Source organism: Magnolia sinica, chromosome 2 (assembly GCF_029962835.1).
Source record: "Magnolia sinica isolate HGM2019 chromosome 2, MsV1, whole genome shotgun sequence".
Lineage (NCBI taxonomy): Eukaryota > Viridiplantae > Streptophyta > Magnoliopsida > Magnoliales > Magnoliaceae > Magnolia > Magnolia sinica.
In genome coordinates, this window is record NC_080574.1 from 5,502,937 (window position 1) to 5,519,506 (window position 16,570).

The 16,570-nt window shown below is 43.1% G+C and overlaps 1 protein-coding gene across 1 annotated transcript; it reads left to right on the top strand.

Moving 5' to 3' along the window:
* Window positions 1-15,001: 15,001 nt before the first annotated feature.
* On the top strand, window positions 15,002-16,363 carry LOC131232710 (heavy metal-associated isoprenylated plant protein 23-like). Its single transcript, XM_058229138.1, has 2 exons — window positions 15,002-15,467; window positions 15,612-16,363. The coding sequence occupies exons 1-2, from the start codon at window positions 15,299-15,301 to the stop codon at window positions 15,908-15,910; spliced, it is 468 nt and encodes a 155-aa protein (XP_058085121.1). The 5' UTR covers window positions 15,002-15,298; the 3' UTR covers window positions 15,911-16,363.
* Window positions 16,364-16,570: the final 207 nt, after the last annotated feature.

The following is a 16,570-nucleotide window of genomic DNA, read 5'->3' on the forward strand; positions in this document are numbered from 1 at the left end:
GGTTGATGATTTTTTCCTCATCCACCTCTTTATATGCCGTGTGTTTTTGTTGGGATCCGAGGTGAGGCCCACCTGCATTGTTCTGTGGTCTGCTCATATAGTGTCAGCTTGTTTTTTTGATGGGGCCGCCAACTTTATAGTATGGTGCTGATGTGAGGGTGGTATGTTGTCCCGTATTTCATTGTCAATCCTGTACTGTCTCGTTTCGTTTTTTTTTTGTTAGATGCGGCCCAGCTGCATTTATTATTTTGCTTCTTCTATAGTTTGGTGAATGAGGGTGATGGTGGGCTATATAAGGATGGCCTCATGTTGGATCTGCACGGCGTTTTGCCATGGGGAATATAAGCGGTTGATGTCACACTAACGAAGCAGTGCCTGTCGTCTATATTTGTGGTCTCAATCTCTCTGCTGACAAGGTAAAGAAAAGAAAGAGAAGTAGCAGCTAACTATTCAGTTCTGCCATTTTCCTTTTCCTCCGGAAATAATTACCGAAGTTGATAGGTTATGTCGTTTGGGAAGGGCCATTAATAGATGGGCTCTACTTAGGATGGTCCATATTCAACGTTGGTTTAGATGGGCTCTACTTAGGATGGACCATATTCCAACATTGGTTGCCCTTTCCGAATAGGGTGTGGCTTCGGTGGATCCCTCACCGTGCAGCCCACAATCATGCGTCATCAGTTTTGACAGCTCATTTTAGGGCATTATCCCCATAATGAAGTAGATCCAAATTTCATGTGGACCACACCACAGGAAACAGTGGTGATTGAATACCCACCATTAAAAACTTATTGGGGACCACCGGATTGTTTATTTGCCATCCAACTTGTTAAGGTTACAAAGACCTGGATGAAGGGATCACACAACTATCAGCTTCATCCAAGACTCTTATTTGCCCTCCAACGGTTGATAAGGTCACAAATGGAGCAGTACATGAACTGAGTTAGCTTTGTTAACTCGCTTGACTCCACTTGAAAAAGCTTGATTCGACTTGGTTCGAAACTGAGTTCGAGCTGAGTTGAGCTGATTTTTTGAGCTCGAAACTTCGAGCTTGCCTGAGCTCGACTCGACTCAGATCGAGCTTCAACTCGAATCGACTTGGATTGAATGGGCTCGCTGACTCGGTTATTTTGATATTCATGTTGCTGGCCAAATGTTTGATGAAATGACTTAATAAGTGCCGTTTTGGGTGTATACATTCTCAGTGGGATCGGCTAGTGTCGAGAAAGGAATAGATATGAAGCGAATCACTAAAAAAAATCTTCACATTATAAAACTGCCTTCCATTCACGATTTTGATGTTGCCCATAGTGTTTGATGAAATACTTTGATGTTATTGTTTTGCATTTGTGAAATATTGAAGGTGTGCTCTGTGTTTGAGAAAATGTTGCATAGGCTTGGAGTCAGCTTGAACTTGGCTCGAACTGGCCCGAGCTGCTGACTGAACTGAGCCAAGCTGGCCAGTCAGGCTCGAGGACGGGCCCGAGTTCAAGTTGGGGTTAGATACTGGCTGAGTCAAGGTGAGCTGTGCCAAGCTCGACTTGGTTCAACTCGTGTACAGCTCTAGTCACAAAGATGCGGATGAGGGGACCACAAATATCAGCTTGATCCAAAACTCTTGCGGCCCACAAGAAGTTTTTAATGGTGGGTATTCAATCACCATTATTTCTTGTGGTATTGTCCACCTAAGATTTGGATCTGCTTCATTTTTGGGATCATAACCTAAACTGAGCTGTCCAAGCGGATGGAGGGTGTGGTTGTAAGGCAAATACATCAAGGTGGGCCCCTCAGTGAGGGATCCACCGAAGCCGTGCCCTTCCGACTACAGGCTTTTCTGAAAGTCCAGCATGAAAAGATGGAGGAGATGCAAGTTCCCCCATGGGCATACTATCCCTCGGCCAGCTCATACCAAATTTCCATAAAAAATGTGAGTCATCAGTTGGATGGGCCATGGTTGGAACATAAAATGGTCAAAATTTTAGCCACATGATGGTGCCTGCAAATGGTCTTCAAAATTTTTAAGAAGAGGGATGGTTAGGATTGAAATGGTAAAACTCACAATAAAAAAAGTAATGTCTCCCAATTACCAGGAGCTTTGGGCTACATGGCCTAGTCTGATGACCCATGGCATGCAGATACGATGTGGGCATCTCTTCGTTGACTTCCCTGATCCTTGCATCATATGTGTATATCCGTGCGCACACACAAAATATCCTTTGTCATGTCATATGTGCGACTGCACATTCACATGTGTGCATAGTGCAGGGAAAATTGCGTATGCAATTGTGGTACATGTGATCTTTGCACATATATGATCGCATATTGTAATGTGCGACCATATCTGATTGTACATATATGACCTGAATTTACTTGACCCGAACCCAAACGGATTTCAGATTGGGTTGGAGTTTTCCAACCCTAACCTAACCGGACCACCCTAACCTGACCCAACCCGGCTCCCATTTCCATCCAAACCAGGGTCCACTGTTCTAGATATTTCTACGGGAGTGGGAAGAAGAGTAAAAAAAAGAATAATTAGGTTGCTGCATGATTGGCGTGAGTGGGGCCCACCACGTCCCACACGTTGAAAAAAGCACATCTTTTTAGATTTAGTCTCTCTCTCTCTCTCTCTCTCTCTCTCTCTCTCTCTCTCTCTCTCTCTTCCTTTAATGCAAAGACGCAGTGGAGAAGTCCCTTTAATCTTATAGGGGAATGCAAGGCCATATGCTCTGAACTTTCGTCTCTCCCGCCATCATCTGAAATGGGAAAAGGTGGCAGGTTTCTAAAAGAAGTGGTGGGACCGCTCCTGCTTTCTGGTTAGAAGGAAACGGGGATTTGTTACATCGAATTTGAGGGGGGCCCACACCACCCCACCACTTTATTTCCCCGATCAGGGAGTCAGTGCATACATATCTTTTCTATATATAAACCACCCTTGCCTGCCAATGCACTCAATAATTATATATTGCCAATGTTGGGTGTATGTCCCTTGCTTGTTGCTACCACTTAGGTGCTTTCCTCTACTCATAGCCTGCCTTTCTTTTCCCTTCTTTTCTTTTCGTTGGTTATGTTAGATGTCAATACGGGCTAAGATAATCGTTTCATTCCTCTTTTCCGTTGGAGTGGGGCCCACTTAATGAACGGTCAGGCGTGCATTATGTGCGCTGAAACTGAAACTAGTGCAGGTCATATCTGGCCTCTTTAACTTGGCACCGTCCGTACTGACAATCTGACATGCTTCAGTACATGCTATTATTATTATTTTTTTAACACACGCACACACGTCACCACACACTCACGCCGTAGTGGGATTCACCACCCATGGTTACTCGAACCCTCAAGAGGTGTTGAAACTCGAGAGTCGACCACTGGAGTAAGAGCAAGACCCTGTAATGTCTGTGTGACATTCACTCCATCCATCATTTGCGCCGCGTCACCCTAGGCATCGACCAGGCCGATCCAGCACTCGAGTGGGCTGCACCACAGGAAAAATGGAGATGGAGGCGTCTACCATTGAAACCTTATCGGGCCCACCGAAATTTCGGAATCCCCCCGTGAATGGGTTGGATGGCATATGAACATCACAGTGCGCCCCAGGATGATTTCAATGGTGGCGTCTCCTTCAAAGCTGTTTCCTGTGGTGTGGCCCAATTGAGCTTCAGTTTAACCTGATTTTTGGTATCACAAGCTAACATGAACTTGCGAAAATGATGGACGGTGTAGATGTCATACAAACATATCTGTGGGCCCCACAGGGCTTATTGTTGCATGGGCTACCTAACCTGCTGTAGGAAATTCGGGCGCGCCTGATTTGGTGGTACGAAGAAACTTCCGGAAGTTCGTACCCACCACTCTTTCGGCATCTTCGGGACGGCCTGTGTTTAATTTTAATTTCAACCATCTATTTGTAGGACACTAATTGAATACATAGGGTTTTTCGTGGATCCCGCCTTGAGCAAGGGGACCTATAAAATCAACGGTCTGGATCATTGATCCATAGGCCCCACATAACAAATGGGCACACGGTTCGCATGCTGACGCTACAGGATCCGATGATGATCCTTTCGTACATACGTGCACGATGCATAACGTACGCGCATGTGGTTGTTGTGTTTTGATGATAATGGAATGACTGCATGTATGGTCATTCGAGATTTCGTTACGGTTGATGAGATACTGTCCGTTGACACGGCCGTACAGCTGGGATCGCCTTCGTGTGGAAAAAGCGCAGGACGCGGATTGCGTGGTGACCCTGCCACGACCGACCTCCGTGATGGCAGGATTTTTTGTGGCCCACCGTGATATATTTGTTTTATCCACTCCGTCCATCTGTTTTCCAGCTCATTTTAGGCCATGAGTTCAAAATCGAAGCATATCCAAAGCTCAAGTGGGCCCTAGGAACTTTTCAACGGTGAAAGGTATTATTTCCACTGTTTCCTGTGGCGTTAGTCTATTAGAGATTTGGATTACTTAAATTTTGGTCTCATGCTATAAAATGATCTAGAAAAACGGATGGACGGAGTAGATAGAACACATGCATCACGTTAGACCCCACATAGTCCTGCCACCAGGGTTACCATGCAATTCGCGTCCGAAAGGGTACACGCATCGTCCGCCCAACCGAAAGCTGTACACGACGGCTTCTTTTCTATACTCTGGTACAGTGTGATAGATGATACACATATAATTAGAAATAGCATCCGTGGCCTGTAAGTCATCAAATTAAAGCGCTCAAATTATAGTACTCAGTGTAGATATGTCATGAAAAAACAAATAGAACTTATTTTATCATCCGAGTATAAGATGGGTGGATATTTGTTAGACATGTAAAAATGAAAAATATCCAACCGTCCTATTTCCACGAGCAAGTGTCCACAAATAAGAGGCTTAGAATTGTTAAACTAATACGGTGTGGGGATTGTGAATTTTACGATAGTGGACTGTACAATTTAGTCGATTTAATTTGAATTAATATCTGAATCGTTTACAATTTCCGAGTGCCTGCGTATCAAGCGTCATATGCGGTCTGAGTACCATATAACTCCTCTGAATTCAATTCAAATATATAAAAGCAAAAGGCAAAAAGGCCAAGAGCTTACATGCATCCATGCATGTAGCTTCTCGTCGACCGGTTGTATATGTTGGGTGACCGTATTTTAATTTTTTACATATGACAACTCATCAACTAACAGGGTGGCATGAGGGTGACAACGTGGATGAGATCCACCCTCCATCAACTGCGGTGCCTCATGTTCACCTTGTAACCCAAAGATCAGGCAGGTCCAAAAAACAGGTGGACCACACCTTAGGGAAGAGGTGGGATGGTACGCACACGCTTTTTTAAGCGTGGTGTCACCGGGGTTTATATACGCCATCCAATCCATTCATCTGATTCGAATCACTAGGATCAAGGAACGTTCGAAAAATTATGATGTATTTTTTTGAACTCAGGTGGCCCACATCTGTTTTAGGCAGATTTAAATGTTTCTAATGTTGAAGACTACCTGAGTTTTGATCAGTGAGAAGTTCTGTATCAAACAAGAGTTTATTTTGGCGCACCTGATGGACGGTGTGGATGTCATTCAGATGAAGTCTGTTGTCCCACAGAAGCGGTAGACAGTATCGCCAATGTTTTCCTCACCAATCTGGATTATCCCAACACCCTTTGATATGTCATCTCGATTCTCGAGTGTATTATCCCAACCGTCTAATGAAACACCCTGTAATATCTACGACACTTTGATCTTTAACTCTTTCCCTTTGAATATGGACCGTTTGTTTCATGGGCCATTCATCGAAAGTTCACTATCTTCTGATCCTCAAGATTTTAGAGATGGGCACCTTCGTTTGTGTATCTCATCAAATCAACCGTTTGGATCACTGAACATGACGGTAGATCCATCCTGGCACATGTGCCTGACATCTAGCCGTCCATCATTCGATGTCACTACTCATAAGGGTGCACATTTAACCGGTAGAACCATGGAACTGGACTGAAACCGACCAAACGGTCCGGTTTGGTCCGGTTCTAAAGTGCACCGGTTACGGTTCCGGTTCCAAAAATTAAAGAACCGGTGACAACGGTTCGGTTCTCGGTTTGGGGGTATGTAGAACCGAACCGAACCGTGAACCGATCCGTAGAGCCAAACCGTGGATCCGATCCTTAGAACCGAACCGTGGAACCGAACCATGGAACCAAACCAATATATTTTAGCACACCCTATAATTATTTTCTTTAGAATAATTATTTTCGTAAATGTATTTTTGCACACCTTATACAATATCTAAACTATTCATCAAATGGACCACAACATGGATAGACATGGGCTTGCAATTGGGCTGGATTATAAAAAGTCCAGAACCGTGGAACTGATCCGAAACCGAACCGGTTTTAACGGTTCGGTTCCGGTTCGGTTCTAGGGTGCCAATGGTTCGGTTTCGGTTCCGAATTTCCTAGAACCGTTAGGAACGGTTCGGTTCCAGTTTCACCCCAGAACCGGACCAAACCGAACCGTGTGCACCCCTAACTACTCAGCCGTAAAAACATACGACTCAGGTAGGCCGCGCATAAATGGAAACATAATTGTTCAGAAAAGCCTGCTATATAAAAACATGGACAGCCTCATGGTCCCGGAGACGGATTGGCTACTCCCCTTGACACCAGCCCCGTGGCTGGTGGTCGGTGCTCTGTGGGCCCCACCGTGATGTATGTATTTCATCCATTCCGTTCATCCATTTTTACAGATCATTTCCAGGATTGATAGAAAAAATAATAGGGATATAAATCTTAGGTGGACCACACCACAGGAAAACAATAATAATTGGATATCCACCATTAAAATCTTCCTAAGGCCCATTGTAACTTTTATTTGACATCCAATCTGTTGATTAGGTCATAAAGACCCAGATGAAGGGAAAAAATAAATATCAGCATATCCAAAACTTTTATGGCCCCCAAAACATTTTTAATGGTCAATGTTCATTCAACACTGTTTCCTGTAATGTGGTCCATTCGAGGTTGAGATATACCTCGATTTTTCTTTCATACCATAAAATGATTTATAAAAATAGATGGACGGCATGGATGAGACACATACATCATGGTGGAGCCCAGAGAGCACCGACCATCAGCCAATGGCTGATGGCAGTGGGAGTAGCCAATCCGTTTCCCATGGTCCCACCTCCTTACTAGGGTAAGATTGTATGTCCTACCGAAATGCAGGTTGGCACATGTGGCAAGCCTTTTGCCACCTGTCAAAGCCGCGAACCCAAGTCAGTGGGCTGTCTTCTTTCTACACGCCTATCGCCTAGTCTCCTCTTATCCCTCAATCAGACAGCTATCAGTAGACGGCAACCACTTTCTACTTATATCCTGCAAGAGTATGGACTTTTATGCTCACCCACACACCAGCTATACAGGTGGCCTGCTTTTCTTCGATCCAAACCTCCCAAATGTGGCTTCCATTAAATCCCAATGAATGGATGTAACCATCTTTGGATGGCCCATCATTTAGATGGTCTAAAAGGGGATATTTAAATGTTTCAAACTATCAAAGTAAATATCCCGATTTAAATCTGACTTTTGGGTTCTGCAAAGTGCAACATGACCCATGATGATGAAAGTTGTAGGTTAGTCCACATGCACGTCACGTGTATGATAATACGTACTCACGCAGTGTAGGATTGCGGCTCCTGTGGCCCAAACCTCTGTGGGGCCACTGTTAGTATGTGTTATATCCACGCCGTCCATTTATTTCTCTATTTCATTTTTTATAACAGCCTAAATATGCCAGATGGGCCACACGAAAGTAGGGAGTGGAGATAAAAGATAACCACCGTTGAAAACTTTCCAGGCGGAAATTTCGGTTCAAGTTGATATTTGTGTTTCCCTTCATCTAAGATGGGAGTAAATTTATGAACGGCCCTGCAGCCTTATGCCCTGCAGGCCCACCGTTACGTATGTGTTATATTTACTCCGTCTATCCATTTAGCCATTTCATTTTGTGGACATCAACCCAAATATGAAACAAGGTCGAAGATCAAACGGGCCACACCACAGCAAACAAATGAGGAGAGAAACGACCACCGTTGAAAACTTTCCGTGGCCACAAAAATTTCAGTTCAAGTTGATATTTGTGTTTCACTTGTCCACGGTGGAGTCACTTCATGAGCAGGCCTGCAGTCCTAAATTTGTGTTTCCCTAAGTCTACGGTGGAGTCAGTTCATGAACAGGTCTGTAGCCCTAAAATCTGTAAGGCTCACCGTCATGTATGTGTTATATCTACTCCGTTCATCCGTTTCCTCATTTAACCTTTTGACGTCATTCCAAATATGAAACAAATCAGGAGTTCAGACATCTCAGTAAAAAGTGAGGATGAAGACTACCACCGTTGAAATCTTCACGCGGCGACGGAAGATTCGACTCAAGTTGATATTTGTGTTTAACGTCATTTACGTTAGGAGTCACTTTACGAACGGGTTAGATGGGATATAAACAGCCGGTGGGAAATACGGAGATACGAAGTGTGGGCACTGGGAAGGTTTCTTCAGGTATCGTTCACTTCAGATTTGGATCTGTTCATATCTTGGCTCATGTCCGAGCTGGTGAAACGGACGGTGAGAATAGATATAAAACATATATACTGTTTCCGGTGGTGTGGTCCACAGGAGGCTTGGATTTGTCTTATGTTTGGATATTTGTCCCAAAATGATCTGGCCAAACGAATGAACGGACTTAGATATAGAACATAAATTACAGTGTCCCCACAGAGCACGGGTTACACGCAGCCAAAAGCTGCGTGAATCCTCTGCAGGTGGCCATCCACGTTCCATAGGCCAGGGCCAGGTGAGCTTCATCGCAACTACTGCAGTCTTTTCTCGACGCGGATTGCGTGCAGCGACTTGCTGTATGAAGTCGGTGCAGCACATAAAACTCTGTGGGGCCTACCGTGACATCCCTAAAAATCCACTCCATCAATTTCTCCATTTCATGGTAGTGTGTAATGCCATAAAAAAAAGGATCCAACTCATGTAGGCTACAACTAAAGAAAAGGTGAGGATTGAACCCCACCACTGAAACGTTTTGGGGCCTACCTTGATGTTTATATACCATCCGACTCGCTCATAAGGTGATTCCCACCTCGATGAAGGGAAACGAAGCATATTAGCCAGATCGAAAACTCCTGGGGTCCCCAAGCGTTCAATACCCACAGTTTCTAGCCCAGCTGAGTTTTGGATCTACCTATTTTTAAGGATCACAACCGAGTACCATACAACTCCTCTAAATTCAATTCAAATATATAAAAGCAAAAGGCAAAAAGGCCAAAAGCTTACATGCATCCATGCATGTAGATACTCGTCTACTGGATGTACATGCTGGATGACCGTATTTTAATTTTTTAAATATGACAACTCATCAACTAACAGAGTGGCATGAGGGTGACAACGTGCATGAGATCCACCCCGTCCATCAACTGCAGTGCCTCATGTTCACCTTGGAACCCAAAGATCAGGCAGGTCCAAAACTCAGCTGGACCACACCTTAGGGAAGAGGTGGGATCGTACGCACATGATTCGTTGAGTGTGGGGTCACCGAGGTTTATATACGCCATCCAATCCATTCATCTGATTCGAATCACTAGGATTAAGGAACGTTCAAAAAATTATGATATATTTTTTTGAACTCAGGTGGCCCACACCTGGTTTTAAGCAGATTTAGATGTTTCTGATGATGAAGACTACCTGAGTTTTGTTCAGTGAGAAGTTCTGGATCAAAGAAGAGTTTATTTTGGCGCACCTGATGGACGGCGTGGATCGCATTCAGATGAAGTCTGTTGTCCCACAGAAGAGGTAGATAGTCTCGCCAGTATTTTCCTCACCAATCTGGATTATCCCAACGCCCTTTGATGTGTCATATCGATTCTCGAGAGTGTATATCCCAACCGTCTAATGAAACACCCTGTAATATCTAAGGCACTTTGACCTTTAACTCTTTCCCTTTGAATATGGACCGTTTGTTTCATGAGCCATTGATCGAAAGTTCACTATCTTCCGATCCTCAAGATTTTAGAGACGGGCACCTTCATTTGGGTATCTTATCAAATCAACCGTTTGGATCACCGAACATGACGGTAGATCCATCCTGGCACATGTGCCTGACATCTAGCCGTCCATCAGTCGATGTCACTACTCAGCCGGAAAAACATACGGCTCAGGTAGGCCACACACAAATGGAGACATGACTGTTGAGAAAAGCTTGCTTTGTAAAAACAGGAACAGCCTGTGGTTCCAATATCAGCACAAGGTGGGTCCCACCTGCTTATTAGGATAAGATTGCATGTCCTCCCGAAATGCCAGGTTGGCACATGTGGCCAGCCTTTTGCCACCTGTCAAAGCCGCAAACCCAAGTCAGTGGGTTCTCTTCGTTTCACACGCCGACTGCCTATTGAATTGCTGATGAGTCTCCTTATCCCTCAGTCAGACAGCTATCAACAGACGACAGCTACTTTCTACTTATATCCTGCGGGAGTATAAATTTTTATGCACAGGCACACACCGTCTGTACAGGTGCCCCGCACTTCTTCTATCCAAACCTCCCAAATGTGGCTTCCATATGGAGTGTGATGAGAAAATCCCAGTGAATGGATGGATTGACGGACGTAACCATCTTTGGGTGGCCCTCATTTAGATGGTTAAAAAGGAGATATTTAAATGTTTCAATCCACCAAAACAAATATCCCCATTTAAATCTGACTTTTGCATACTGCACAGTGCACCGTAGACCCGTGATAACGAAAGTTGTAGGTTGGTCCACATGCCTGCAACGTACATGGTAATACGTACTCACGCAGTGTCGGACGCATATTGCGGCTCCTGCAGCTCAAACCTCAGTGGGCCACTGTTACTTATATGTTATATCCACTCCGTTCATCTATTTCTCTATTTCATTTTTTTATAACAGCCCAAAAATGAGACATATATGAATCTCATATGGGCCACACCACGGTAAAAAGTAGGGATAAAAATATTTCGGTTCAAGTTGATATTTGTGTTTCCCTTCAACTACGATGGATGGAGTAACTTTATGAAGGGCCCTGTAGCCTTGTGCCCTGTGAGCCCATCATTACGTACGTGTTATATCTACTCCTTCCATTTATTTAGCTATTTTATTTTGTGGGCATCAACCCAAATATGAGACAAGGTAGAAGGTTAAACGGGCCACACCACAGCAAACAAATGGGGAGAAAGACTACCACCATCGAAAACTTTCTATGGCCGCGAAAGTTTCGGCTCAAGTTGATATTTGTGTTTCACTTCGTCTACGGTGGAGTCACTTCATAAACGGGCCTACAGCCCTATGCCCTGCGGGGCCCACTATTATTGATGTGTTATATCTACTCCGTCCATCTATTTTGCCATTTCATTTTGTGACATCAAACCAAATATAAGACAAGGTAAAGATCAAACGGGCGACACCACAGCAAACAAACGAGGTTAGAGACGACCACCGTTGAAAACTTTCTGCGGCTAAGAAAGTTTCGGTACAAGTTGATATTTGTGTTTGCCTCCGTGTACGTTGTAGTCACTTCATGAACAGGCCAGCAGCCCGTGTTTCCCTTTACGGTGGAGTCACTCCATGATCAGGCATGAAGCCCTAAAATCTGTGGGGTTCACCGTTATGCATGTGTTATATCTACTCCGTCCATCCATTTCGCCATTTCACTTTTTGACATTATGCAAAATATGAGACAAATCAGGAGATCAGATGGGCCACGTCACAGTAAAAAAAGGGGATAAAGACAACCATCGTTGAAATCTTCATGTGGCCACGGAAGATTCGATTCAAGTTGATATTTGTGTTTTCCTTCATTTACGTTAGGAGTCACTCTATTAACGGGTGGGATGGGATATAAACATCGTGGTGGGAAGTTCGAAGATATCAAGTGTGGGCGCTAGGAAGGTTTCTTCAGGTATGGTTCACTTGAGATTTGGATCTGATCCTATTTTGGGTCACGTACGAGCTGGCGAAACGGATGGTGGGAATAGATATAAAACATATATATTGTTTCCTGTAATGTGGTCCACTGGAGTCTTGGTTATATCTCATGTTTTGATATGTGTCCTAAAATGAGCTTGCCAAACGAATGGACGGAGTGGATATAGAATATACATTACAGTTTCTCGACAGAGAGCGGGTCCCACGCACCTTAGAGGCGCGCGAATCCTGCAGTTGGCAAAACGCGTTCCATAGGCCAGGGTCAGGTGAGCTTCATCTCACACCAGCCGTTTTTTCCGGAGGCGGATTGCGTGCAGCGACTTGCTGCATGAAGTGGGTGCAGCATATAAAACTCTGTGGGGCCTACTGTTACATCCCTAAAAATCCACTCCGTCCATCAATTTCTCCATTTCATGATAGTATGTAATCGAAAAATTGATAGAGACCTGAAACTCATGTATGCTACAACTTTAGAAAAGGTGAGGATTGAACCCACCACTGAAACGTTATTGGGCCTATCGTGTTGTTTATTTGCCATCCGACTCGTTCATAAGGTTATTACCACCTCGATAAAGGGAAACCAAGCATATTAGCCAGATCGAAAACTCCTGGGTCCCCAAGCGTTCAATACCCATGGTTTCTCGTGGTGTAGCCCACCTGAGTTTTGGATCTACCTATTTTTAGGATCAAAACCTAAAGTGAGCTGGAGAAACTGATGAACGGAGTTGATTTCACACGGACATATCGATGGACCCCACAAAGTTTTATGCTGCGTGGGCTCGTGCAGCAGGGCGCTGTGCGCAATCCGCGTCTTTTTTTTTTTTCTCCTCTATTTTAACCTACCGTGGCATCAAGTCGTGGGCGAAACCTTGCAGCTACGGATGCTGTCAAAATCCAGCACAACTCACCGCCTTCCTTCGTAGATATTTTAGAGGGACCACTTTCCGAGCTGCTTTTGCTCCTTTTCCTTGTCTTTTTCACAGCATGCTCAATTTCACTGTTTCAAAACAGCTTTCCTGCACTGTGTCCGGCGCATGGTATTATTAGGTGGGATGGGATTCAGCAAACATAATTATTACAGAGGACAGAAAAGTCTCTGTTCCCATGTGATAAACTTAATTCCCTTTGCAATACAATGGTATATTCAATGGATATACCTACCATCATTTGGAATGATTGAAAATGATAAGTATGTGTTACATTCAAACCTTTAATCTATTTTTAACCTCATTTTATGGCATGAGCCTAAAAATGATAGAGATTCAAAACTTATGTGGTATTAAAGAAGTTTTTAACAGTGGATATTTAATCCTTGCTGCTTTCTATGGTGGGTCCTATTGAGCTTTAGATCTACTAATTTTTTAACCCATGTTCTAAAATGATCTCAAAAAATGAGTGGATGGTGTGGATATAGCCCACACATCATGTTGAGACTTACACAACTTACAAGTATCGAGTGAATTGGCACGGGACTCAACGCAATTCCATCTAATCTAATTCCAAGCTTTTCCTGTCTTCCCAAACATTAAATAAAATTAACACGGACCAAATGCAATTCAATCCAATCTAATCCCATCTAATACCACGCGCCAAACGACCTCTCATCATCAAATGTAAAGGGGCGCGTTGAGGGGGATCGATGGACCGACAAGTGTGGGTTCCCGACTGTGGGGCCTACCTTCATGTATTTAACTTACATCAACACCATTCATCTGTTTTGAAAGCTAATTTTATACTATAATACCAAAAATGAATCATATCCGAATCTAAAATTAACTACATCATGGGAAACAGTGGTGATTGACCATTAAAAGCTTCTCGTGGGTTACGAAAGTTTGGATTAAGCTGATATCTGTATCGTCCCTTCATCCAGGTCTACGTGACATTATCAACAGGTTGGATGGCAAATAAACATTCAGGTAGCACCCAAATAAGTTTTTAATGGTGGGTATTCAATCATCACTATTTATTGTGGCGTGTATGAATCAAAGGATGAGATCGTTCAATCAATCTGACATTGGAGTCGATCTACGGTGGATACTATTATTTAGACGTCTATTAATTTGATTAGAATGGAGGACACGTTTACAATTGATGACGACTGCATGCAAATGGTTCGAATTTCTGCTATTATCAGAAAATTCCTTAACACACCAGAATTTATGAAAAAAAAAACCGCCTTGATAGTTTAAATATTCCAAAAAACCCAGTAACCTAGATGCATGGCACAATGACCAAAATACCTTCTGACCGACATGGTTTGTGAATGACATCCAAACCGTCCAAAAGGTGCACAACCCATCATAATGATCAAATGCCTTAATAATTTACTGATCTTATTATCAGGTCGGTCACACGTGGGTTGGAGATTTGTGGCAGATGTATATTGATTTCTATTATGTGGCCCACCTGATGATCGAATCTGCCCAATTTTTTTTTAAGGTTTAATTTTTTTTTGGAAGGTGGATTGGCCTGATTTTTCGGTTGTATGATAATCATGAAGGGGTCCACCTGTTTGAGGGTTGGATGTCGAAACACGTGTGCCCTGCTGCTTGGCTCTACGACTTTTCTTAAAAAAATAAAAATAAGCGAAGGACATTTTGGGGAATTTGCGATCCGTAGGTATGCGTTTGAAGATTCAAATGTGTCAAGGTCTATTTTATAAATTCAAGTTTTGAAGGGTTTTCTCATAAAGCCCTCTGATTAATGGAAAATGAGATTTGTCCCAATGTTTTTGTAGCATACACCCCTCATTTGTCTACTTTCGGTTTAAGAGCAGTACCACCTACTGTACCGAAGGTAGGAATGAGTGGTGCATGCGTCCATAAGAGAGGGTGTAAATGTCACTTTTTCATTGATGTTAAAACACAAACCACACCAACTTATCTTAATTAGTCTTGCAAGCCCTTTTTTGTATTTTCCCCTCTTTTGGCTGTTTCCAATACCTTTCCTTGAGTAATGGGAAAACCTTTTGTGGCTGCTGAAATGTCTATATAAGGAGGTTTAAGGCCTGACATTACAGAGCAGTGTAAGCCTTTTCCTTCTAGCCTTGTTTTCCTAGAGCTTCTAGGATCAACCCACAGCAGGATTTTTCTTTGAATTCCCTCATATTTCCACGAGCACTCTCCTCTTTCTTTCCCAAACTCTTCTACAATCCTCTCCTCCCGCCTTCCAACCCACAGCAGGATTTTTTTTTTAAACCTAAGATCTTCCTGTTATAGCCCAAGAATCAAAATCCATCAAGTTTCAAGCTTTTATTGAAGCAGCAAGTTGTTATATTTCTCCAAAACTTAAAACACAAAAATGGGTGTTGGAGGTACCTTGCAATACTTCTCTGGCTTGTTGGGCAATGGCAACAGGCACCACGGGCGAATCCATAAAAGGAAACAGCGGCAGACTGTGGAGCTCAAGGTCAGGATGGACTGTGAAGGCTGTGAGCTCAGAGTGAAAAAGGCTCTTTCTTCAATGAGTGGTATTTTCCTTCTCTATCTACCAATCTATCTTTATTTATGTACATGTATTTAATTGTGATATGTCTATAAGGGTTATGTGGGTGATGGGTGTTGTAGTTTTTGTGATGATATCTGATGTGATTGAGTCATGTTTGGATTTGCAGGAGTCGAATCTGTGGACATAAATATGAAACAACAGAAGGTGACTGTGATTGGCTATGTGGAGCCAAACAAGGTACTGAAGAAGGTCCAAGACACAGGCAAAAGGGCTGAGATTTGGCCTTATGTTGCTTACAACCTTGTGTCACAACCCTACGGTACGCAGGCCTATGACAAGAAGGCCCCTCCTGGTTTTGTTAGGATAGTGGAGACTTCTGCCCAGAACAGCGCTGTAGCAGCTAGGCGAGATGATCAGTACAACATGTTCAGTGATGATAACCCAAATGCATGTTCCATCATGTAGAAGTTTTTCGATGAGAGAAGATGGAAGCCATGGTCTACAACCCCTCCATCTTTTAATGCATGTCATCCCTTTTGGTTTTTCTACTTCTGGTACTAAAAATGGTTCTTGTACTATTCCAATACCAAAAAGTAGGTGGAAGGAGTTTATCTATAAAAAAAAATGGGGTCTAAATATCATTTTCTTAGGAAAAGAAAATCATGGGTTTTTCTCTTCAGCTACATCTGATCAGTTCCCCATCCCACCACTGTAAAAAAATCAAATGTACTTTTGTTGGTTTTTGATAATAGAAGCAGAGAGATTTGAATGAGTTGCTTTGATCACGAGTTCTGTTTTTTATTTTTAATTTTCTTATTGGAGAGCTGGTGGTTTATGATTCACAGATCTAGAAATGTATTGATGTACTGTTTGAAAATTAGTGTGGGTTGTTATGGGACAGCTACTTTTTTTTTTTTTTCTTACTTTATTCTGCTGTCTTTGGATGCCGTTGTTTCTGTTTATGATTGGTTATTCAATTGCTTGTCTTACTGTTCCTAGGTATCTGTACGCTTCTTGCATGCATGATTCTTCTTGTACAAGGCCACATGGAAAATCTATAAAGAAAAATTGGCCAAGGGACCTGATTCAAGCTTTCGGGTCATGGTCTTAAGAAGAAAAGATGCA